General features: G+C 45.3%; 1 protein-coding gene across 2 annotated transcripts in view; it reads right to left on the reverse strand.

Annotated features, from left to right (window-relative positions):
* Positions 1 to 26,638, reverse strand: part of tox3 (TOX high mobility group box family member 3) — a 56,362-nt gene that overhangs the window by 22,141 nt on the left and 7,583 nt on the right. For both annotated transcript variants that reach the window (XM_063187821.1, XM_063187820.1), the window contains exon 2: positions 4,063 to 4,122. In XM_063187821.1, coding sequence (XP_063043891.1) covers positions 4,063 to 4,122 — 60 coding nt within the window. The remainder of the gene's footprint in view (positions 1 to 4,062; positions 4,123 to 26,638) is intronic.

Here is a 26,638-nt window from a genome sequence, read left to right on the forward strand (position 1 = left end):
GAGATGAGATAATAAAACAACAGTAGGAAGAAAAAGATGAAGAAGGAAAATTAAGTCACATATGTTCAAGGGGGATATAAAATAAAATAAACAATGTCTTTCTGCTCGGATGTCATTTTTTAAAGTGTCACCAGTGGCATATTTAGTGCGTTTGTCACTGGCTCCAAAAAACAGGCTTGTCCCTCCCCCTTGTCGACAGGACCCGGGCCCCGGGCACTGACACATTAAGTAGATTAATACAGCGTTACAGTGGAGAGAAAACTCATTTCAGTGTGAAATTACACGACGCTGAGAGGAGAGGAAAGACTCTCTTATAATGCCACTCCAGCTCAGGTTGCAAGAAACAATGCTTTTGTGCACACACTCAAAAACAAAATCCCTCAGCTTTTCGTCCGAAAGCCCAACAAAAAGAAAAGAAAGAAAAAAAAGAAGAAAGGCAGAAATGGGAAACCTGCCCTGATGCTGTTGCAGCTTTAATTTTTTAAAACGTGCACTACAGTGCAATGCCATCTGCACCATGACAGAGGAAACAGTTGTTCCTTTTGATAAAATGCAAATGAGTGGGGGTGGTCTGCACTGCTGTGCTGTGTGCTGTGTGCTGTATGCAGTGCTCCCTCCCAGCCCCCACCCCTATCACAAGAGGCCCTCACAGCTGGGGGACTGGGCCTCCTCCTGTCTCCTCTCCTCTCCACGCCGCCTCCAATAGCACCAGTACCAACACACATTTTGTAGCGCTAATTCAACACTAATAGAGGGACTAAATACCAAACACACTTTAAAATGCACCGAATAGGACCAAAAACAACACTTTCTGAAAGTGTTAAATGAGTGTTAATTCCACACTTAAATAGTCAGATTGTACAGTACACTGTTCACCATTAGCCTCAGCTGGCCTGGAATCAGCAAAGACTGTGGCCTGGCACAGGAGACAGGTGCTGCTGCATGCAGGCAATTGGACCCAACTGTACACGCCAATGGACCAAACACTTTAAGGTTAAACGGTACTTTCCCTGACAGGTCCAGTATCCCAGGCCTTAGGGCTGGCAATGGATCTGAGAGTGATTCAGCTCTACAGTAGCTGTCCATAGCTCAGCTATGCTATCAAGCCTGGTTGTTGCCATTCAGCTACAGGAAGTGCTGCACAGCACTCCACAGCACACAAGTGCGCACTGCACACAACGAAATTGCATTTATGTAGGTAAGGTAATATAGTGTTTCTCAACAGGGGCTCTGCAGCCCCCCAGGGGGCGTTGACGAGCCTTAGGGGGGCATTGTGAGCGAGGCAGCTGAAAGGAGACGGTGCTTACTTGCCATTGGGGTGCATTCGTCCATAGTATTTTTTAATACTAAAGGGGGCGTTGGGTGGCTTAAAAAAGATTGAGAACCACTGAGCTACAGTAAGGTGCTATAGGGCTAACTGCTGCCAGTCACCATTGGGAAAAACTATATGGTCCTGCATAAGGCTACTACTGCTGGCTGCCATTGAGCTTAGCTGTATGGATCCTATAAGGTCTCTCTCCCCACATCGCACCACCTGGGATTTGCATAGGAAATCCCATGACAGGGAAGGAGGCAGAATGTACACTGCCTGGCCTTGTTAACAATGGCTGCTATGTGAAAGTGGAGTAACGCTACACAAAAGAGGTTGCTGAATCACTGTGTCAGCTTAAAAAATATAAAAGCCACCTCTCTCTTTCTCTCTCTCTCTCTCTCTCCATCCAGCAATCTCTCCCTCACTCCCTCTCTATCCATGCATTTCTTTCTCATCTCTCTCTCTCTTTCTCTATCCGTGCATCTCTCTCTCTCTCTATCTCTCTCTCTCTCTCTCTCTCTCTCTCTCTCTCTGCTAAAGGGAGAAAAACAATCCAGGCCAGAGCTGCTGAAGTGCAGATGAGTTGAGTTGAGTTGAGTTGGTCTGATGAGATGATGCGGACGCTCCTGTCACCGTTCCAGCGTCAATGAGAGAGCTGAGAAGCAGTCCGAGGGGGAGCAAAAAGTCTATTTTGAACACAGTTGGAACATAATTCACTCCAACCTCCCGAGGACACGAACCCAGAGAGACAAGGAGACAGAGGAAGACGGAGAGAGGATGAAAAAAAAAAAACAAGAACCAAGTGGGAGAAAGATAGTGAGGGAAGAAAGGAGGAGGGTTAAAAGGGAGAAACTGAAAGAAGAAGAAACAGTCAGAGAGAGAGACAGAGAGAGAAAGAGAGAGAGAGATAGAAAGAGAACGTGGCACACTGAATATTTTTCACCAATCAGCTTCTGGATTTACAGTAGCACACATATATTATTCCGGCATATCACTAATGATGTGAGACGACATCTCCTTGACAGGAAATGAGTATAAATAAGACTAGATTTATTTTTTTTCTGGGGGGAAGGCTGAGTGGTGACACTCATGTCATCTCAGCCCCCTTGATCACGTCTCCGAACGAGCCTGGGAACAGGTGTTTACTGACTAACTTTCTGTGGCGGCGCGCGCCGTACCCTTCCCTTCCCTTGCCTTAGACAGCTGAGTGCTGTCAAGGCAAATGTGTCACTCAGAATAAACACACACACACACACACACACATACACACACACACGCACACACACACACATGCACGTACACACACGCACACCCACACACGCACACACACACACACATACACACAGATGTTCTCCCCTCTCTACTGTAAATCCATGATGATATTACAGCAACTGAAAGAGTGCCATACGGACTCATTCCCTTATGTGCTCTGACATGGTGAAAAATGTCTGTTAATGTGCTGTGTGTGTGTGTGTGTGTGTGTGTGTGTGTGTGTGTGTGTGTGTGTGTGTGTGTGTGTGTGTGTGTGTGTGTGTGTGTGTGTGTGTGTGTGTGTGTGTGTGTGTGTGTGTGTGTGTGTGTGTGTGTGTGTGTGTGTGTGTGTGTGTTTTGGGGAGGCTATGTGAAGAGGCAGCGGTAGACGAAAAGGTCAGGTGGGGGAAAACACACTTCACACACAAAAACAAACACACACAACACCAACACCCCTGAAGCCCTGCAGATATGTATTTTAGTGCTTCCTGCATTGCACTCTTCACTAGTCTGCCTTTGGTGCTGACACTTTGGTTGACTCTGCGGCTCCTTCCAAGCGATGCAGAGGCAGAGGCAGAGGCAGGGGCAGAAGTGGTGGTGATGGTGGATCTGGTGGTGGTGGTGGTAGTGATGGTGCAGGAGGTGGTGTTGTGTATCATTTATCACTGCCGAGCTGAGCCGGGCCTTACATTTCCCAGTGACGACGCGGCCACATGTCGCTATGTGCTGTGCTGTGCTGTGCTGTGCTGTGCTGTGCTAAGCGCGGCTAGCTATCTAGCTAGCGAGCGAATAAAGCAGATGGCCGTGCATTGCGACACACCTTATGTTTGCACTGACAATGGCTCGGCTGCTGATGCTTCTGTTGCATGTGTTGTTGCCGCCTACTCCACCCCCCACCCCCGCCCCTTCATTCCTTGCATTTCCATACACCCACCACCACCACCACCACCATCATCGGGGCACTTACTACATCGCCTGCTGTCCACATCTGACCTCCTGACATGCGGGGCCGTCTCTGCTGTGCCTTACACAGGGCAATCTGGAGCACGGTGTGCTTGTAATTTCTTTTCCCCACAGCACAGCACTGCTGCCTATGTCAGTGTCAGTTTATCGGGGTGATATTTGTGTGCAGAAGGGAGGAGGAGGAGGAGGAGGAGGAGGAGGAGGAGGAGGAGAAGGAGGAGGGGGCCCAGAATGATCTTTAGTGAACCTAGCATGTGATATTTGCGGCCTGGGTACAGCGCTATGCTAACATTGTGCTAGCCTTCTTGAGTAATGGTTGTGATAATATGTTGCAATAATGTGCCAGCTTTATGCTAACGCTGTGCCAAAGGGAGTTATGCTATGCTAACACTGCAGCAGCATTGTTCAAGCATTAGGTTGCCAGCAGAGTACGTGTCAGCACGTGTTGGTACATTTCGAGGTGCTGTGTCAGGTTTGTGAGGTAACTGTTTTCGGAGGGAAGTGTGAATGACGTAATAATGTAACAAGATACTCACATCGCCACCGAGCAGGCCTCCGTTGGCTTCTGCCATGTTCATGTAATTGTTGTTCGCAAACTGTGGACGAGAAGAAGAGGAAGAAGAGAAAAAAACATGAAACACATGTTAAAACAAGCCTCCAGTCATCATGATGTTTACATACGATGACACCCACTTCAGACATTCATTGTCATCACCAAAAGAGACCCCTTGCTACGAGCAATTAAACTCCAGTAAAGAGCGCATCCCCTTGAAATACTCAGACCAGCCCAGCAACCTAGCAACAAGTTGGAACCCCACCTCCTCAGTCCCCCTGCTTGCTCCCTGCCCCGAAATGTTTACATATTACGTGCACTTTTGGCTCTGCTCACACGAGCGAGGAAGAGGAAGAGGCATCCGCATGCATCGCTCCCATTGTGGCTAGCTAGCCAGGCGCTTCGGAGAGCAAGGGGCCAATTCAGTGCAAAGGTAATGAGAATCCAGGCCCCGCTATTCAGCTCCCCTTATGGGACGAGTGGTTAAGGACGGGTTTGCATCACAAAAGCAAAGGATGGAGATGCATCGGCAGGTTATTAACTTCAAGTAACCCAGAGGGCTGGATGGGGTGGGGGATTTACTCGAGCGGAGCGAGGAACAAAACCAGTTTTGGTTGGGTGAGATGCGTGGACTATGAGGTGGGGGTTACTGGAGGTGCAGCATGAGAAACATGGAGCTTTTGGGGCTCTGTAGTAGTACACTGTAGAGGGTGTACCAGAGAGAGGCGTGTGGGTGGGGTGGGGGGTTTGAGGTATGGATGAGCTATTAAAATAGGGGACATGCTTAAGAGGCGAAATGGAGGAATAGCATTGTCCTCTCCTCATGGGCTTTTCACCCCAGCACCCACACCCCAAAGAAAACACACACACACACACGTATGCACATTCGCGCGCGCACGCACACACGTGCACACACGTGCACACACACGCACACACACGCACACACACATACACACACACACACACACACACACACACACACACACTCACACACACACATACGCACACACACACACACACACTTCTTCTGCTACCCCCCCCCCCCCCCCCACCAGGCCTCCCCTCCCTCCCTCCTCTTAAACCCACGCACACACACGCACACACACACACACACACGCACGCACGCACGCACGCACGCACGCACACACACACACACACCACACACACACCACACACACACACACACACACACACACACACACACACACACACACACACACACACACACATTACACACACACACTACACACAACCCCCTGGCAGAATGGCAGCCACTTCCTTTCTTCCGAGACACAAATGCACTGACAGGTAGGAACAATGGGACACAGAATGAAGAATTATGGGCCAGCAGCTGGACCCTGGGAGCACAATGGCTCTCTCTGTGACCACGGCAACACAAACCCCAAGCCTACCCTAGACGCCACCGGGAGCAGAGCAGAGCAGTACGGGGAGAGAAGAGAGGAACACTGGGACACACTGGGACGCTGGGACAGGGACGCACACTAGGCAAGAACTTTAGTAAAAACGTGGGATGGGATGGGATGGGATGGGATGCGTCTTCATGTGGAGGTTTGAGAGGTACAGAAAGAAAGAGAGAGAGAGAGAGGAGGGAGGGGGGGCAGACAGGAAGGAAGAGAGAAAGGAAGAAACAAACAAACAAACAAAAAGACAAGAGGAAAATTAACAAATGATTAAAGAAGGAAAGAATGTGGTGTAGAGAGAAAGAAAGAAGGAAAGAAAGAAAGAAAGAGAGAAGGAAAGAAAGAAAGAAAGAAAGAAAGAAAGAAAGAAAGAAAGAAAGAAAGAAAGAAAAAAACGAGAAAAGGAAAGAAAAGAAAAAGAATGTCATATTGTCCCTCCACTGTTTCTAGAGGCTGGCTAAACTAATCGCCTTTAGTGTATTCATTACAAAGACATACTGAAAGACATGATGAATGCAAAGCAAGTCAAATAAGAAGCATGTGCGCGCACATACTCTCACACACACACACACACACACACACACACACACACACACACACACACACACACACACACACACACACACACACACACACACACACACACACACATGGCAAAAAATGTCTCCTTATCTTTCTCAAGCCCAAACAATGGCAGAAACAAATTAAGATCAGAGCAAAAAATGAGGAGTGCGTTCATTTATTTCCCACCACCACCCTCCCTCCAATTTTTTCTCCTGCTCCTCTTTTCTTCAGAGTAGTTAGTATGCGAATGTAATTACCGAAGGAACTGCGGCTAATCAACTACGAATGGTATCCATTAATTAGTATATGCCCCGGAGAGGGAGAGGGAGAGGATGGAGGATGGGGCTGGTGATGTTTACAGCGTAACGCAAGGCTGGAGCCTGAAGCCTTGGAGCCTGAGCTGGGGCCACGAGGACGATGGCAGCTGGTGAAGCAGGTGGTTTCAGCCAACCACCTCGTACCTGCAGCCAGCCCAGCAGCCCCACTCCTCTCCAAAACCAACACTCACAAAACTCCATGCTCAGGATTTTTTTATACACTACTCTACACAGACGCACGCGCACCCAGTACGCACACACGCACGCACGCACGCACGCACGCACGCACGCACGCACGCACATACTGTAAGCACACACGCGCACCATCAAACACACACACACACCGAACAAGAGCGATAACCTCTGAGGAGAAAACATCTGTCCAGGAGTAAACCTGACAACATCCTCCCCGCAGCAGCTTCTCTGTATCAACATGCAACACTCTCTCCCATCCTTCACCCCTCCCTCCCTCTCTCTTTCTCTCCCCATCTCTCTCTCTCTCTCTGCCTCTCTTTCTCTGCCATCTTGGTGCAGCTAAGTCAGTCATTCTGAGAAGTACTCGGGTAGTAATTAACCTTACGAGAGGCTTATCGCTGGAGTGCTACCCCGTCCTCCTTCGTCTTTTTTAGATTACAAATTGAAGTCCCCGAGATATCCCTCTCTATTCAAACACAGGGAACATTGTGCGCGATGTTGGGCAGAGATAGGCAGCCTATACTACACTCTTTGCTTTTTTTTATATACTTTGCTTTTCGAATAAGACTTTAGTGGGGCGAACAAACAATGGCTTTCAAGCCCACATTCAGAACAGATATCTCTCTCTCTCTCTCTCCTTTCTATCTCTTTCAATTCCTAGTCTCTCTCTTTCTCACAGAGCATTCTGGGACGGAACGATGCAGGCCGTGCGCGAGTCTCTGAATGCCTCATTTCATCCTCAGTGTGGGTGCAGCATAATGCTAACAGCGTGAGAGGAAGCGAATGCATATTTCTCTTTCTCTCTCCGCAGGACGGGGGCCCTGTTTTTTTATTTTTTTCGAGTGGGGCTAAGGTGCCCAACACCAACACCACCACCACCACCACCACCACCACCTCTGTCGTCGTCGCTCCGAGGGTTTAAGTTATTCATTAACACCATCAGCATCCTCCCTTTCCCCTACAATCCAATTACCTGCCATGTTTGGCCTCCTCGCCCTGGCCTGCACTGCACTCACTCCTAACACATGGCAATCGTCAAGCAGCTCATGAATATTAACTCTGGGCCTGACCACGGACAAATTGCGTGCCAATGGACAAATGCTCTAATAGAGTGGCGAGACACAGGAGAGAAAGAAAGAGAGAGTGAGTGAGAGGTGAGAGTGTGTGTGTGTGTGAGAGAGAGAGAGAGAGAGAGAGAGAGAGAGAGAGAGAGAGAGAGAGAGAGAGAGAGAGAGATGGTGTGCCTGTTTTAATTTCTCACGGTGTCACCCTCAGATAGATGACTGGAGAGGCAGTTGTACAATTGGGGGACAAGTTTGGTTCTCGATCATTGGCATGGGTGCCCACGCAGGATTACATGCTTCTGCAGACTGCAGGGCAGAGTCATGGAATTCAAAGTTCTGACAACCGGGGTACAGGAAGCCGGTTAGTAACAAGATTCACGTATATGCAAATCATTCTAGGCAGTGGCTTTCTTTTTGCTAGAGACTAACACAGAACCACTAAGAAGCATAAGAAGCAAAGATTCTGTAAAAATGAATTAAAATGATTTACATTTACATTAACTGCACTTTCTGTGTTTGATGCTCACTTCCTGGAACTATTTTGGAACTATGTCAATGGCGATACGTGCAAAGAAAGTAGATCCAAAGGAAGAAGCGTTATTTTGTTTCTTTTCCGGTATCCACTTTATGTCGGGTGAACGCCCCCTTAGGAGACCTTCGGTTAGGAGACCTTCGGAGTCCTGAGGTTGAGAATAAATCAAGCCCCCTTAGCGCTGTAGATGGCGGTAGTGCACGTCTTGAGCAAACACCTCAAAAATAGAAGAAGAAGGAGGGGACAACGCCCCCTTAGGAGACCCAACTTGAGCCCACGCTTTTGCATTGAGTGGGCGTGGTTTGCGTTATCTTTCTCTTATCCAGTATTTTTGATACGTGTTTTAAAGGCTCCATGAGCCGCCATCTTTGTTTAAAAATATAACAGAGGTCAATGGGATTATCCTAAGTAACTCTTACTTCCATGGCTCTGGTGCAGGGTGCCTTGACGTGTGTGTGTGTGTGTGTGTGTGTGTGTGTGTGTGTGTGTGTGTGTGTGTGTGTGTGTGTGTGTGTGTGTGTGTGTGTGTGTGTGTGTGTGTGTGTGTGTGTGTGTCATGTTCATGGATGGATGTTTCAGAAGGCTCTTTAGTGTGGATGTGTCACAAGTGTCATCATTTCTGATGAGCTTGTGGATTTGTGAAATCAGAAATCAGGACACAAGTGAATTTATGACATCGCAAACACTTGGCGAATATCGAAACAACAAGGAATGGAGCAAGAGGGTCTTGGAACTCCCAAAATTCCTGTTTTCTTTCCTGGTCACTGTGTGTGTGTGTGTGTGTGTGTGTGTGTGTGTGTGTGTGTGTGTGTGTGTGTGTGTGTGTGTGTGTGTGTGCGTGCGTGCGTGCGTGTGTGCGTGTGTGTGTGTGTGTTATGTGTGTGGTGCATGCATCGGAAACGGTCATGCTGATGATTGGCCTGACCGGAGCCAAACGCCAAATGAAATTAGGAGTGATGGGAGGGTCTCCACTACTAATGGAAGCCTGCGCTTTAAAACGAGTCCGTACAGACAATGAGCTCTCTGTAATTAAAAAAAAGAGAGAGAGAGAGGCTCAGGCTGCACACAGCAGAGCAAACTGGACTGATCAGTTCTTTAGCCCAGTTAGGGCTCTCGGTTCAGCGATGAAAGACGAAGAGGAGGAGGAGGAGGAGGAGGAGAAGAAGAAGACGAAGAAGAAGAAGATGATGAATAAGAAGAGGAAGAAGAAGGAGAAGAAGAAGAAGAAGAAGAAGAAGAAGAAGAAGAAGAAAAAGAAGAAGAAGAAGAAGGAGGAGGAGGAGGAGGAGAAGGTGGTGGAGGAGAAGGAAAAAACAGGGATCAGGACTGATACATTTCTGAGGTCTATCAGAGACAGAAAAAGAATAGGGATAAGAAAAGAGAAGGAGAAAAAAGTGCATGGCAAGCACTCTGTTCGTACACCTCCTGTCTAAGGGGGCAAGTGTGGCCATTCAGGGAGACAAGAGTAGGACAGTAATAATAAAGTTGCCAGAGGGAGTATGAGGATATTTTCTAAAGCCCAGAAGGGTCTTGGCTTTGGCACTAATACTACACTAATAGGAAACATAGGCCGCAAGAAGGAGAGAGTGTAACAGCAATCCACCGACAGAGACAAGTAATGACTTAGTCAACTCCAAACACCTAGGCTCAGCATTCCTGTCTAGATGATTGCTACATGTACTAGCCCTCTCTGTCCAAGAATATCTCTATCTTCGCTTTCTGTCTCCCTCCCTTCATTCTATCGCACTTTCTCTCTCTCTCTCTTTTCTTTCTGTCCCTATCTGCCACTCTCTCTTCAGAACAGCTCAGGCTAAAGGAAACAGACACACTAGGCTCTCTCTCCATACCTCTTAAATACACATATGGTGGGGAGTGCGACCGATAATGAAAAGGTCTCCGCTCCGTGGCTAACGTGCCCTGGAACATGAGAAGGCAAGTATGCAGACTACAAATATGCCTAACAGATAGAGGCAGCGGGGGCCATGTTTTCTTTCATCTTGGCTGCAATGCCAACTACATATTTCCTTACCATTTACATTTCCAAATGCTGAAATGGAAGTAGGTTGTTCGTGTTTTAGTTTCTCCACCACCCCCCTCTGGTGCATTTGATGTTATACACTCTGGGCATAATTAACGTACAGTTACAGTATATCCACGTGTATGTGGGTTTGGAGCAGCCACTTTATTATTTCTTTTCTGTAATCCATGTGCCGACCAATACCCGTTTTCATTTCAATGTTTAGGCCTCGACTGGACAAGGATCTCATAACCTTAACACAGGAATATTCTTATGAGAATTGGCCCGCAGGGAAATAAGCAGGTTTTGGCAGCTATTACAACATACAAAATTATTTCAACCCCGGGGCACAAACAATATTACACCAATGTGACCCCAGCTCACTCTGCCGATATGAAGGAGAGAGGCCGACCTGATCCTATCGGTAAACAGGGAACAAACACGTTAAGCTTGCATAAAACATGCTTCGCAGGCAGCAGCAAAAGGCGTGGAAAAAAAAACTGCTCTTAGACAAAAGGGTAGCAGTGGTTGTTTTGTATTCAATGTACAATAAACAAGTATGTGCTGTGCTGTGTACAGCAAAAGGGCCAATGCTATTCAGCTCCGTCTGTTTCATTATTTTCCCATCAGATGCTATTTCAGTTTACGCTGGCAGGAATAGAGATGTTAAACAGTGCAGCGCAGACCATGCTTGCATTTCAAAAACCTTTGGGCCAACCGTAACACTGCAGTGTAGCAGGACAACGTATAATTGTGATGTTTTAGCACATTGTATGTTTTTCCATTTTGTGCAACAGTAAAAAACTGATTGGTGATACTAAAAGAGAAAGGAAGGATGACAAAAAAAGTGAAAGAGGGATAATATTGCGTCCTTATTTAAAAATGTATATATCCTGTTTTTCAGCTATCAGTGCATCACTCTTGTTCTGTCAATCTGTAAACCAAAACACATTTTTGCTGCACATCTCTAGGCCAGACAAACAGAAAGAGAAACACACAAAAAATCTGAGCCTCAAAAACATGTCTGACAAATAGGTTAGTGAGGATTTTAAAATAAACTTGGTGTTCGTGGCCCTCTGTTTTGGGTAGTAACAGTGCTTGGCCACTAAAAGCTTTGCCCTGCGTGTTGAGATAAAGTATTAAAGGCTTTGGATGACAAAGACTAGAGAAAAGACTGTTGGGATTGTAATATGAATTGGACTGGAGGAGATAGTGGGAATGGTGGGGGATGTGTGTGTGTATGTGTGTATGTGTCTGTTTTTTAACACCATACAGCACATGAAAGAGACAGCTCTTCACACAAGCAACGTTTCTGCGGTTCAATACCATCTTTTCACAATGGGTCATCTTTTAATCCACAACATTCACAAAACTCTTTTACGTCAATACCAAAAGGCTTTATTCTTTAAGAGCAAACACACACACACACACACACACACACACACACACACACACACACACACACACACACACACACACACACACACACACACACACACACACACACACACACACACACACACACACACACACATACACACACACACACACACACACACACACACATACACACACACATAGGCTGTGAGGGGAATTCTTCTTTGAGGGCAGAATACATAGACAGAAAGAGACAAAGCAAAGCAGAGTGGAGGTTGGGTGGGGGTGGTAGGGGGTCATGATATAGATGTTTATTTTTACATTTGTCAGTACAAGGCCCTCAGGCTACGGACTCCCATTTTGTGACATACAATATCAGATCTCAGAGTTCCAGAAATGGCTCCTGGGGGCAAACGTCTAGTCGACGAAAATAAATTGTCAGAACACAGGGAAAAGTGCACACGCCGTTAACGTGTACACTTGTGATGCGAGTGTGTGGTCAATAACTAGGAAAGGAGAGAAATGTTAACAAACACACACACACACACACACACACACACACACACACACACACACACACACACACACACACACACACACACACACACACACACACACACACACACACCACCCGCTTATGTGAGTCCACAGTGGCTCCAGCTAATATGGTGGCCTCTACAACAGGAGATCATTAATTACTCCATCTTTCACAGCTTGATGGGAGATGTTTAAGCAGCACCACAGGCATTTTCACCCCTTGCTATTAAACAAAAAAACCCTTATTTATCCATTTCAATCAGGAGAATATTCCTGGCAGAGACCTATCAGCCACTGACGACCAATTTTACAGTTTAGCTTAAGCCCTGCAATCACAGGGCAGCCCTGTGTTCAGTGCTAAAACCAAGTCTCCGCCACTGATGCGTTCTCCAGTCCTCACTTGGGAACATAAATAGCAGCACAGTTACAGCTAACTTAAAAAAAACCTGTGGTTCACGCTAACCAGAGGTAATTTGCTTTGTTTGATTTTTTTCCTGCTCCCTTTTTTCCTTCTCTCTGTCTCGGTTTCCTTTTTATATTTGGCTGGGATCCATCTTAAATTGCTTTGGCGACCGGAGAGGAGATGGGCACGGAGGGGTCTCCGAGGAGACTGTATGTCTTTCAGTTTCCACAGGTTCCTCTGTCTCCTAAAAAACACGCTCAATTTCCAAGCCTGCTTGGCACTGCTTTCTTATATGCATGATCACAGAGACAGTCGAACAGGAATAATACTGTAAAAGAAGAAAAAAACTGAAGGGAGAACAAAAAAAACTATCGGCAGACCAAACACCCTTTGTAAACACACATGTTTACACACAATGAAGGGTTCTCACTCAAACACACTGTACACGTTGGCTCAAGCAAGCAAGCAAGCAAGCAAGCAAGCAAGCAAGCAAGCAAGCAAGCAAGCAAGCAAGCAAGCAAGCACACACACACACACACACACACACACACACACACACACACACACACACACACACACACACACACACACACACACACACACACACACCAGAGACAGAGAGAGACAATGTTGTAGTTAATTTGTAAACGGACTCTGCTGCTCAGTGTGTCCACAAGGCTGGTGCCAGAGCAGCGTGTGATCTGAAGGCTCAGTCGATCTGTAATATTCAGTTTAAAGCCAAAATCATTACACCCCTGTACTGCACAGTCAGATCCCCTCTCCACAGCAGCTGCGCTGGGAGACTACAGAAAGGCAAATATTGAAACTGACTGCTCTCTCTCTCTCTCTCTCTCTCTCTCTCTCTCTCTCTCTCTCTCTCTCTCTCTCTCTCTCTCTCTCTCACACTCTCTCTCTCTCTGCCTTCCTCCCTCCCTCACTCTATCAAGCACAACAGTCAAAACCAACAGATTAAAACACTCTCAAGTAGGACCAGCTGGCGTGCACAGAGAGAAAGAGGAGAGATTGGGACAGGCAGGCAGGCAGACAGAGAGAGATAGATGGAAAGAGATAGAGAGAGACAGAAATGGAGAGAGAACAAGAAAGAGAAGCGAGCGAACACTCCTATCTGGAGCCTGAATCTAGCGAGATGACAGTTTCATTCAGTGCGCTGTCCTGATAGTCTCCTTCTGTACCTGCCCTGTGCTGGGGCATTGCATTGTGGGTAGGGACGAACGGGATGGGACGGGACGCCTTGTTTGCTTTCACAAGGGGGCTGGAGCTGAAGGAGCCGCTTAACCCTTTGCGAGGAGTTGCACAAAATAGGAGAAAGGGGAAAAAATAAACAATGGTGATGAAAGAACACCTGTCCCCTTCCCCCTATACACACACAATGCTTAGTGAAAGACTAAAGTGTATATGGCAGCTTTGTTTGTTACTGGTGTCTGTGCATGAGAGATACTACACTGAGACGGATTTTGAAGAACATGCGTATATGTGTGTGTGTGTGTGTGGGGGGGGGGGGGGGCGGGTTACGTACCAGAGAGAATTCTTTGCGAAATATGAGAATGCAGTACGAGATGGGTTAACTTAACCTAATGGCAAAATGCAGTCCATGACTTCAGATGTTTTTCATAAGGCATATTTCAACACATAGCGATTTGTACTTGGTTTTCACAGCAAATGTGTATGACTTACGATGTCTTTGCTTTGCCGAGTTTCCCATCCTGGGCCATGTTTCAAAGGAGCTTTTGTGTCCAGCAGCTCTCTGGAGTTAAACAAATGAGCTCCACTGAATAGTTGAAAAGAGTCTGGAGATTGTTTGGAGAACGTACTCTGAAACCAATTCCAGTGGTGAAATTCAATTTCCTTATTTCCTTACTGCTTATATTAATTAAATCAGATGTTATGCCCTGGCAAAACACGGACTAGACTTTGTTTATTTCTGGAACGAATGGAATGTTCTATAAACAAACAGAATTCTGCTGAAAAAATAACCAGAAACAGCGCGACAGCCATATCAAAATTCCAGCCAAACAATACTTGTTGTCAACCCCAGTTTCATACTAAAACCCACTTTGCTTTTCAGAGCTCAAAGTATGATTGTAAACATATGTATGAAAATGAGACTAGGGTTTAGTCTGCAGAGGACGAGGCACTATTTTGTAATCCCCAGCTGTCACTGTAAGCCCGTGATGAACTTGATTTAAGTCTTGGGAACACCAAACAAATGTCACTTTTATTAACTATGATGAGACCATGTGATTGAGTTAGACGGAAAACCACCAGCCACTACCACCATCAAAAAAAAGGAAAAAGAGAAATAGGAGGACTGGAGAAGAAGAAGAAAAAAAAAGAGGTTCAGTTACCATTGCGTGATTGGGCTGGCCCCTTCCATGTGCCCACCGTGGCCTGTCTAACCATCGCAGCCTTAAAGCACAAACCTCCCGACTCTTCATGTAACCCTATTGAAGGCCGGAGTCAGGGTCTGTGCCCCTTGCGAGCAAATCCCAAAAGAGAGAGAGAGAGAGTGCAGGGCTGATTGCAGCTTCAATCTTTGATCTGGCTGGGTGCAGAGCTATTGGACCTGAGCCACAGAAGGGCTTAGACATGAGAGCGCGGGCTACAGAACTTTAAGGCACCGTTCCCACAATCACAACAAGGCACAAGGCCCCCCATGACCCCCCATCAGCAAATGGAACGATGTTTTAGCAGAATGAGATGGACGGACAGACACACACACACACACAGACTCTGTCACATGCACACACCCACACACACCCACACACACCCACACACACACACACACACACACACAAATGAGTCATTCATCGTGACACCACACAAGGCATTTTTTTAGACATTGCTGTTGTTCTAGATTTTTCTTTTGGTTGTGTGGGTTTCTTTTTTCCTTTGGACCAACACAATGCTTTGACAGAGTGCATTTCAGTCAGGTCTATCTAATCGTAATGAAGTCAAGGGGGTTGTGGTAGGACAACACAGCCCTCATGATGTAGAGATGAAGAAGTGTGCTCCAAAAGACGTGCAAGCTTTGCAGCATTAAACGCTGCGCTAGTGCACTTTGTATATACAGTATATGACAGTCTCAATTGGGCTTGCTCACTTGCATACAAGTGAACCGAAGCTGCATCAAAAACAAGTGCACACTACATATTCTTCTTCCTCTTTTTCCTCCTTCTCCTCTTCTTCTTTCCCAGTACATTATCACTTTTTAATACACCCATCAGAGAGTACGTACAGTATATGTGAACTGAGACTGCATCAAAACGAGTCCATCCTCCTCCTTTTCTTCTTCGAGGCCTGATGCACACTACTCCTTCTTCCATCTCCTCCTCCTCCTCCTCTCCTTCTTTCCCAGCGCATTATTACTGCTTAATGCACCCATCAGAGAGTATATGTGCAGATAAGAGAAAGAGGGCAACACGGAGGTCAGAGCTCAGGATGTAGCCATCTAATCCCCTACTGCGCATTCACACTGGGTGCAAGAGGACACAGCATACCTTTTCCGTGTGTTGTGGTGGGTATACATGCACACAAACACAAACACGCACGCACGCACGCACACACAAACATACGCGCACGCACGCACGCACACACACACACACACACACACACACACACACACACACACACACACACACACACACACACACACACACACACACACACACACACATACGTGAACACATGCAAGCACATACACATTTTATTGTGTCCTACTACTTTTTGGTTCAAAGTACAAACAACAAGCCTTCACACTAACTGAGGCAGACAGGACACTGGAATTTAGTTGAATAATACAAAGCATGGCAAGTAGGATGTTCTGGCATTCACTCATTTCAATCCATATTTAAGTCAGGATTCTGTCTGTGTCTTCTGTTGTGTTGTTTGTTTCTTAAACAATTTCCATCTTTGTTTTTAATCGAATGCCTCTTCTTAAAAAGGCCCTCTTTTGTGTCTCTATCTGTCTTTGAGCTGCATGCTGTGCTGTGCTTCATGTGCATTTGCTAAATGACATCTGTCAGTATAGTGACCACTTCTATACTACCATGCCAATACTCCGCGGAATCTCAATAATTGTCTGTGCAGTCATTTGTCGTGAAATAAACACACATGCCGTAAATGAGCCTCAAATTAAATATACATGCCATATGCTTATGCCGTGGACAGATATGCAACATATGGTACGGAGGGGGGGTTGGCAGGGGTGGCTCCTTCACACAAAGGATGTGTGTGTGTGTGTGTGTGTGTGTGTGTGTGTGTGTGTGTGTGTGTGTGTGTGTGTGTGTGTGTGTGTGTGTGTGTGTGTGTGTGTGTGTGTGTGTTGTGTTGTGTTGTGTTGTGTGTGTGTGTGCGTGCATCTTGTCTCTGCCATGCATGCTTCTCTGGATATAAAGGCTCTTCTTCGCTCAAAACCTGACCAGTTGTTTGGTCTTTTATAAATCTCAGGAACACAAACTGCTGAGTGGTGACTCACATATCAGTCTATTACACACTGCAAGGCTGGCTGTATTAAACAAATGGATGTGCGCGCGGTGCCTACAGCTGGAGGAGGGAGGGGGGGAGGCGAGGCGAGGCGAGGCTGGGGAAGGGAGCAGAGGTTATTGTCTAATTTAAATCTTGGCTCCCTTCCCGGAGCCGTACCACATTCCAATTTGTGGCTGTGTTGCTTGGTGCTTCTGACAGGGGTCCCTGCTGCAAATACTGTTGGGCAAGCCTCCAGAAATGTGTCTGGAAAGTAACGATCAACAGGTCGCACGAAAGATTAACAGTGTGAGTGTGAGCAAATTAGCTTGAATTATGAAAATGTGAGGAGAAGAATGTTTTCTTTCATTTTTCTCTCTTTTCCACTTTTTTGTGCTTTACTAGTGTTATTTATTGCTTGTTTGATATCACTTGGCTACAGATGGTGGGTGAATGATGTGCTGTTGCAGATAGGGAGACAAACAAGTATACATATACACTTGCATACCCAAACTGCATACTCAAGCACACACACACACACACACACACACACACACACACACACACACACACACACACACACACACACACACACACACACACACACACACACACACACACACACACACACACACACACACACACACACATCCTGAGTGATGCTTTATGTAACATATTGCTTTATTTTTTTACTCTGCGTACAAGGAAGGGCAGCTGTGAGGGCGGCTCTTACAGCTAAACGCCAAACGCCAGGCAGCTCCTCATCCCCTGCCTAAACATTAGAGACAATTAACTATTTCTAGCATTGAGGCTTCTGTTTTTTTTCTTTTCTCCAATTACCTACCATTCATGGGTTTGACTGACACGCTGTAACAACAGGACCTTGGGGGCTTGATAATACACTTCCATCTTCTTTTCATCACATCCAGGGGTGGTGTTGTTCTTTTCCTGTCAAGAGCAATCCCGTACCCTGGGTGTGTGCTGTTCGTGTATCCTTTTTTTGTATTTACACCTCAAAAATGTTGTTTTTTTATGTAACATTCTACATTTCAAATGAAGAGGCAGATTAAGATACAAGCGAGAAGAATAATTACAATACCTAATCTGAGCTATTCTTTTCCTTGTCATTATGGTGACACTTACAGAGCTGCTGAACAAAAAAGGAGTACTAAGGATTTATTCAGATATGCAGGGAAATTATTCCAGGGTTTCAATGCAGTCAGACAGCTCCAACAGATCAAAGGCACCTGCTAAAAAAAATGACAACCCTTAAGAATTACTGGAGTTGGTCCATGTTTCAGAAGATTTCTTCTTTTCGAGGAAGAAAGGAAACTCATGCTCAGGGGTCGATGCATCGGTTATACACTACAAAAAAATGCACTTTTCTTTTGTTTTTTACCTAACCCCAAACAAACTTTTCTTCTTTTGATAATGCAAAAAAAACAAAAAAATGTTAAAAACAACCTCCAACCATTTGGAAGGCTTCCCACTGTGGATTTTCAGCAGGGTACCAGCACACTGTACCACTGCATTTTCCACAGCCCCCATCCCATCCCCCCCATTTTGTTTCGCACTGAGGTATGTGTCAATCACATTAAGTCATAAAGCCAGTTTTTTTAAATACATATTACAACCACAAGCCAGGGTATGGATATGTAACGGAAAAACCAGAGTCATGATTTTTCCTACTTAAATTGCACTAGGTGCAATAAAAATGGCTTGAATCGACTCCTCCCTGTGAGATGGGTTTTAGGCGTCCTGTCAGGTTTATCTATGGCAGGAATAAAAATGACTTTGACAGAGGGACAATACCCTCCAAAGGGAAAAAGCATTGAACCATATGTGCTGAATGAATGCTCAATCTAGTTCCCATTATAATCCCCAAAACGCCACAACTCTGCTGTGATGTATTTGCATGTCCAGACAGACATATTTCAAGCATGGCCAGCTTGTTACAGCAATTTCCCCTTTAAGTCTAAACATTTTGTCAGCTCACCACGCTATCCTGTTTTGGATCACAAGAAAATGTGGCCATGTTCTAATGGCAATTTTATTTTTCATCCCATTCCCAAGAGGCAGAGACATGAAACGAGGTCACTGACACATCCTATACACCAAGCCGTGACCCCCATTTTTAGGGCAAACGAGAAATGTGCAGCCACTTTTCTCCACCAGAAATAAACGAGCTCTGCACTCTGTAAACACAATGCGACAGAGCTGATCCGTCAGCCCTGGACTCCTATAACCTTAGAGTCCTGGGCACACATGAGAGCCCCACTCGGCTTCATTCGTCCTTATTAGGCTCACATCTGACCTGCTTCTCCACATCTCCGTCCAGCCACGCCTCCACTCCACCACTGCTAGCCTAGATCTCCACACAGCTGCCTTAGCGGCTAACACTGAGCTGCACCTACTTCACTATAGATAGGCTGGTATGTGCCTGGCTAGGCTAGGTTAGGCTAGGCTAGCCAATCATGAACATGTAGTCAGGGCAGAGAGATAGAAACAGTGCTAGCCCACAGCTACAAAGTGGGAGCTTGATGACAAGAGAACATTACCCAGTAAGTCCAGTAGTCGGAAAAGGGGAAAACAAAACAGTGGACCCTGTCACCCTGCCATCAGCCAATTTATTGCGAGATAGAGTGTTAGATTTACTAGACACATAGGAAGAATTAATCTCCTCATTCTCCGCCGCTGAGCAGGCCGACCCAATTAGCTTGCTGGATTGGCTGTCAGCTCGTGAGGTTTTTGCATTTTTCTAATCAAGGGAGCCGTGAGACATGTTTCCCGCTGGCCCTCATATAAAAAGAGCAGATGGAAGCGACGCAGGTTCGCCCGGTGTGATCATCATGTCTTTTACCTAAATCTGCAGTGTCGGGCTATCCTGCCCTGCAATTCTGTGTGACTGATTGACTACAGCATGAGCTACCCTTGGACAGCTACTCCCCGCACTTGGTAATTGAGCTGCCTTTTATATTCCACTGCCGTTTTTATTTCTGCTGATAACTACAAGTGTCTCCTTTAATGTATTATTCTTTTTTATGGGCTTCACATGAGAAATTGTTCAGTGGCCAAGAGAAAAAGAAAGAAGAAAGAGAAGAAGAGGAAGAAAAAAAGGTGGTTCCACAACACCACTGCTAGGAGGCATTTCAATCCCAATGATTTCAAATGATCACTTATTATCTTCCAGTAACTAAAGGCCATGGAGCTCATAGAGCCCTCACCGTGGAGCTGTCAGATGGATGAGTACATTATGGCATATCAGATCACATGGTCTACGCATGGCCGCTGACAGCTTTGTCTGGGCCCAGGACAAAGTCCTCTGAAATGCCCCCCAAATCTAGTACAAACAATGTATTGAGGACTCAAATCTGGGCCCCCCATGTCTTCCTGGGCCCGGGACAAGTGACCCTTTTGTCCCCCACCCCCTGTCGGCTTCCCTGGGTCCACGCATAGCATGGCGACTATCTTCCCCAGGCATGGGCTGTATGAGTGCCCATCAACCTGTCTACTTATTTGGGTAAACAGTCAGTCACATCAGCTAGGGCCCCAGTCCAACCGGTGTCCTTCTAATTAAATCAGTCATTATCAGCAGCAGCCTGGGCGTTAAGAACCAGGGCTAATGTCCTTTCACACAAGTTCACACAAGTAAATGAGTAGCAACAGTTCAAAATGGCAGACCCTGTCTTCGAGGGACGTTCCATCATTCACCAGAGATGCCAAAACAAATCATTCTTGTGTCCAGAGGATAAGAAGACAGAAATCAATGAACTAGTTTCCAATGAGCTGAAATTAGAAGCAAACCGGAGTGACCCAATTCAAGTCAGCACTCTCCTTTTAGTCCCAGGCATAATCACAGCATTATAACCTATTTTAATCCAGGTTGTTTGCATTAACATGTATGAGTGGAATAAAATAGTAGCGCTATTAGCTTTGCTGTACAAAGAAAAACATTATAAATGGTACTCATAAAATCCCCACATGCCACGCAATCCCACACGGGTAATTTTGAAATGAATATTCTGGCTTTTGGGGGTGCCTTCTTTGCCAACAACAGCAGTAGTAGCATCAACTAAATCAACCGCAGGAGTATCCGTGTACTAGAAACATTTGGAAAAATCTTTCATTCAAATCTAATTTAAGTTCAAGAAATAAAATAGGGTCCTTTAATGTTCCACACTGTACAGCTAATGCTTTGGGGGCACTATTTGTCATTGTTATGCAGCATGGTCACCTAACACTTAAAACAAGATCCTTTTAGATTTTAATTAAGTACTAAGGCACCTCCCGAGGGGGGGTAGTTTGGCAAAGAAAGCCACTTTGATTTATGTACTACTTTGTTGTTCCTGCTCGAGGCTCGCCTGCTCTGCACAGTCTAATATTGAAAATATGGATGAAGCAATAGCTCTTATTTGTTCATTAACTTCCTCAATATGCCCGAGAAGAAGTGAAGTGGGTATAGGCATAACCATCCTGTTGGTATCTCCTGTACAGTTAAGTAGGAGGGGAAAACAACTCTATTTTTTAACACCACTGTTGGGAAATTATTCGAACAACAACAAAAAGCAAATGCCGTGTTGGAAAAGTAGCAGTAGCAGCAGCAGCAATGAAACGGAACTGATTGGCTTTTAAAAACACTAATTAGCTCCCGACCTGTGAGACCATGCAGCCAACTGGAGCCTGCTATTGTGGAGAGTGCTAATGCTAATGAATTAGTCAAAACATCATGTACACTTTAGATTCCCATTGCCCTGCTTGATGATCCCACAAATAAACACCATTTGACCAAATTACAAACTGAGGAATTAAGAGTGTAGATGAGATGACGGTCATTCCTCCACACCAAATTAATCTGGAAATGCTGTGTGCACAATCCACAATGTCCAGAGCCAAAAAAACACAGCAGAATGTTTGAATATAATGAGAACATGTGACTTTCATTTACAATAACCCGCCACATCCCCTCCCTCACTACCATTTGCTGTGAACGACATACTGTGCAGAGCCAGACAGACGGGTCCAATTCAGCTGGACAGGGAATGTATCAAAGCTAATGTTGGCCATTTCTCACCGTTTTTGGCAAGGGCACAGGCCTGATAGCCTTTTCCCCTCCTCCCCATTTGCCTCCTCATTTGTCCCTTCTCCTTCCATGACTAAAGAAACGCATGCTCGAAGATGAAGTGCAGATAATAACTTAATTGACTCCCATCATTCTGGGGTATACAGATGAATAAGCTTTATTCAAATTTACGAGATGAGCCATCATAGAGGCAATTATGAGAAAAGGGAATCAAAGTCAGTCACTACCCCCTCGCCTCAACACACGCACACACACACACAATACACAGACACACGCAAAGCCTATGTCATCTCAGTTCGTCAGCTACACACTAACCTTATTCCTATTTCGATTAAGTGTATCGCTATCAAGATAAGCTTCGTTTTATGATAATTACACGGGCTAGCCAGAGCTGTTTGAGAAGAGATTTAGACCTTGGCGAATGCCTGGATAAACAGTGTTATTTTCACTCCCTCTGTGCCTTAACATCTGGGGCCAAGAAAACGGGAGAGGATGAATGCGTTCATGACGGTAGTTTATTAGGGCGGACATGCCGCGTAATGGCTCTGAGACAATACCCCATTGAGCCACGGGAGCCTTGGAACTAACACAGAGCACATGATCCAAGCTACTGTCCAAGGATTACAGATGGACTGCTGTGAAGCAGCCCCTACTCCAAGCCATGACCTCTGCGGCGCGGAGCAAGAGAGATCTCGACACGCCGAGAAGATGTTTGTCCGACATGGAGCGGAGCTTTCACCTTTGGCTTTGACTGAGGACTATGAAGGCAGTACTACAACACGAGCACTGATATATCCGACCTCTTCAGAGGAGAGGGGGAGGGGTGGATGGACAGAGAGAGAGAAAGCGAGCAAGAGAGAGAGAGAGATTCACATTTAGGTTGAATGGTGGGTGGTGTGCAGAGAGAACGATTTGGGGAAAACATACTGAAATAAATATTTCCATGTTCAAATGTGCACATATACACTTCCAATTCCTAAAGAGTTTATGGGTGCGACTGATCTTCCTACAAAGAGAAAGTGTGTACGACACTTCAAAGGTTGGTTTAAACATTACACCCTGGCCCAAAAGCCAAGAGGTTGTCAGTGTACACACGCCACGTTCCCCTAACACCTGCGAAAGCCAGCACCACAGTACCTTGCAAGTCTCCTTACCCAGTATCGGGACTGGAGCGGAGCGGGGTGGAGGGGGGATCTTCCTGAAAAACATGACTGCGATAAGGGGGCTCTTTCCGATTAGCTTGTGTGACTCGTGAAGGTCAGAGCAGGCTGGCTGAATGGCCACAAGCTTTCATAAAACCATGCAGCGTATCATTATTTTCACAGTCTTTCATTATGGGCGGTTAACCTTGGATAACTCTGAAGTAATGCTGTAATCAACTGCCTGTAATGTCTTTGATACAATGTAATCATTCTACCCCTCTCCTTCAGGAGCAAGAGGTTTCTAGCAAAAAAAAGATATATATTTAGATATGAGAGCGCAGGCGCTGTGTCTTTTGAGAATATTGAAGAAGGAAATAGGTGGCAAGGAGAGCAAGAGGTCAGTTTCGATTGGCAGGGAATTTACATCAGTTACACGGGGAGGGAAATCAAAGCACTTTTCACCGGAAACCTTGCACAGGATATGCTGTAAAAGCAGCTCCATCCTTCATCTTCAATGCCAACACAGGAGGCACAAGACAGCCTGAATTCTGCATTTAACCCCTTTGCGCAAAGCCTCAGGTAAGCTTATTTTTCACCAAAATGGTCATAAAATGGGAATGACTAAGTCTTAATTTGTTACTAAAGACTCATAATAATGTCATTATGATGTTGTCATAGCAATGTTGTTATGATGTAGTTGAGTGCTTCCAGCAAAGCGTGAATAGGCACATCGACGGGCCCATCTGCAGAATGAGGCTACGTGGTGTATCCAAAATGCCAGTTGGGGTAAAGGAAGGATAGTCTGACCATTCGCTTAGAGTGCACCAACACCAACACTGGCAAAAATAAACACCTTGGCCTTCTCTGATTACTTTTCATCTTAGCAAACAATGGGGGGTCGGGCACAACTAAAGCCCACCTGAATGGCTTAAAAAAAACTAAAAAGGACAGGATAAAAGAGGGGGTAGAGCCAAACACAGGGTGACTTTCAGTGTCTCCTCCCTCGACATCAATACAGCATTGAGGGAGAGAGAACAGATGGAAGCCAGCTGCAATGTGGCTCTAATTGAACCTTTATTAGAACATCCTAAACGTAACATTCAATTACATCCAGAGGGAGAGGAGAGGGAGGGTTAGGGTTTTAGTTTTTTTTTCTATTCGTTAAAGATACTTTTGAGGCTAGTAAAGAACACATCAGCAATGAAGCAATCACTGGACAATTTTTGGAAACTGTCTACAAAGCAACCACTCCACAGTTTTAATGTGCGTATGAAATAAATATCAGAGTGGAGGGCCAGCATGACAGAAACCATATGTTTACAGAGCTAGAGACAAGAGCGAGCAGTGTAATACTGTATATATTTTGCTTGCTTTCCCTCTGTTGGTTTTATGTCTTTTGAATGGCTGTCTGTAGGCCTATTTCTGCTTTTCAAAAATGAAAATAATCTATAAATGTACCCTAAAACAATGTGCTATCAAATATAAATTACTGCCAGTTGGCTGAAAACATATACTCCCATATACTACTGAGCACACACAGCCACAAGATGAATGAGAAACGTCATCTTGTGCTACATGAAGAGGACATTCAATTTCGAGGCTGTGATACCCATGAGGCATTGCTGTGGTAACCCTGCTCCTCCCCTTTAATATCTCATTTTTCAACATATTTACCCAAGTCATCCATTGCTACAGTTGTTTAGGAGAATTTGAACCCCACCACCATAGCCAGGGCACTTGTGGAGGTAAAGCGAGGCTTATTTCTAGTCAGCCACAGCAAAACTGTTTACTTCTATTCCAACTTTCAAACTCAAACATCTCTCATAGATCAATGTTTGTGGTTCAAACGAACGGGCAGTGTAGAAAAGCTGTCCAAACAGCTCGGTAAACAGTAGAGCAAAGCTTGAAGTCTACTGATCACATACTATTGTGGCTACAAGTTGAGGAGCTGTGAGCGGCAGCAGCTGCCTCAGTAAGAAAGATCTACCACTTAATTCAACGTAAATTATGTCGAATTACAATCCTGTGGAAAACAAAGGCGCTTCAGTCTTATCAGCCTAATGCACTTCAATAAAAGATCCAATTAAAATCTGGCAGGCTGTGATGGTGCTTTTCCCATTTATATTAGCTTTTGTAAAGACTATTAAACTTTATTTATTAGGAGAAGATGACTCTGAATGCAATGACGGTAATACTTTAGTGACAAAAGCGGCATTTTTTTTCTTTTTAAATCGACTGTTGCCAAAGAGAATATTACGGCCATCAGCAATGAGGTTAAGTACAATGTATAGCATCTTTAGACTATGACCTTTCCAAGCAAAAAGCAAACACACACATTGTTGTCTGATTTCCCTACCACTAAAGTGGGCCAGCTTTTAGATAGGCAAATCTTGATGACTGGCTCAATTATGATGATGGGCATAAAAACACAAGCTGTTTAGTGTTTACTAATGGCCGAGAGCAACTTTTAAAACAATGAGCTGTTGTCTCTAGTCACCAATTCCTAGTCCACCAACGAACAGCAAGGTGATAATAAAAACACAAATGTGTTATTGAGGAACAGTATGGCTGCTGGTGCTACAGCACGCTTTCCCTCATTTCAATATGCCCTCTATTTGAACATTCAAATAAGTCTTATATTTACTCCCATTATCTGGGGCTCTTTGCTCAGCGAGCCTTATGAATATTTGCACACCTGCTGCCATTGTCACTCTCTACCAAAGGACAACCTGGTGCCACAAAGCATCATGGGAATGCGGCCAGTCCTATTACAAAGAACTAATGAAATAATCACCGCGCTATGATTCGCTTTCATCATGACATGTAATATCAGGGACCTCACTATTTCCCCCGCTGAATGCGGTCGCACTAATGAGAACTGATTTTGTACTCAGGTCAGTGGTCTGGCCATTTGCACATGAATACCACAAGAGTGAATAATGCCCAAGCAGGCAAGAAGAAGACGAAGAAGAAGCTGTTTGTGTAAACAGTATGGGTCGTAAGAATAACCGAGGTGGGAAAAGAGCTATGCCAATCACGACTTTTGGCTCTAAAGGTTTCTGAAGAGAGAAAAAAAATCTCCCCCATGTAGAGTGAGGATTGAGGCAAATTTGGGGCTGTAACCCGGGGGCTAGGAAGGAATTCCATTATCATGGCTTTGTCTTAAAGAAAGCTCTTAAATCTCAGGTTACTTCCTGTTAAGAACAATAAAATTCTACTTTCTCAGGCCATTAAGACTTTAATGAAAGCAGAGCCCAGTGTAACAGAGTTGCCAAAAAATCCACCGTGGTATAAAAGCCTGACTAACCATTTCAGGTAACCATTTTGAAACCGTTATGCAGTCCAATTAGCTCAGTCCGTCTTTTCAAATATGTGGGCACAGTGCACACATGGTAATAATGTGATTGTTATCCCAGGTGTATAACTGT

The sequence above is a fragment of the Engraulis encrasicolus genome, chromosome 22, assembly GCF_034702125.1.
Source record: "Engraulis encrasicolus isolate BLACKSEA-1 chromosome 22, IST_EnEncr_1.0, whole genome shotgun sequence".
Lineage (NCBI taxonomy): Eukaryota > Metazoa > Chordata > Actinopteri > Clupeiformes > Engraulidae > Engraulis > Engraulis encrasicolus.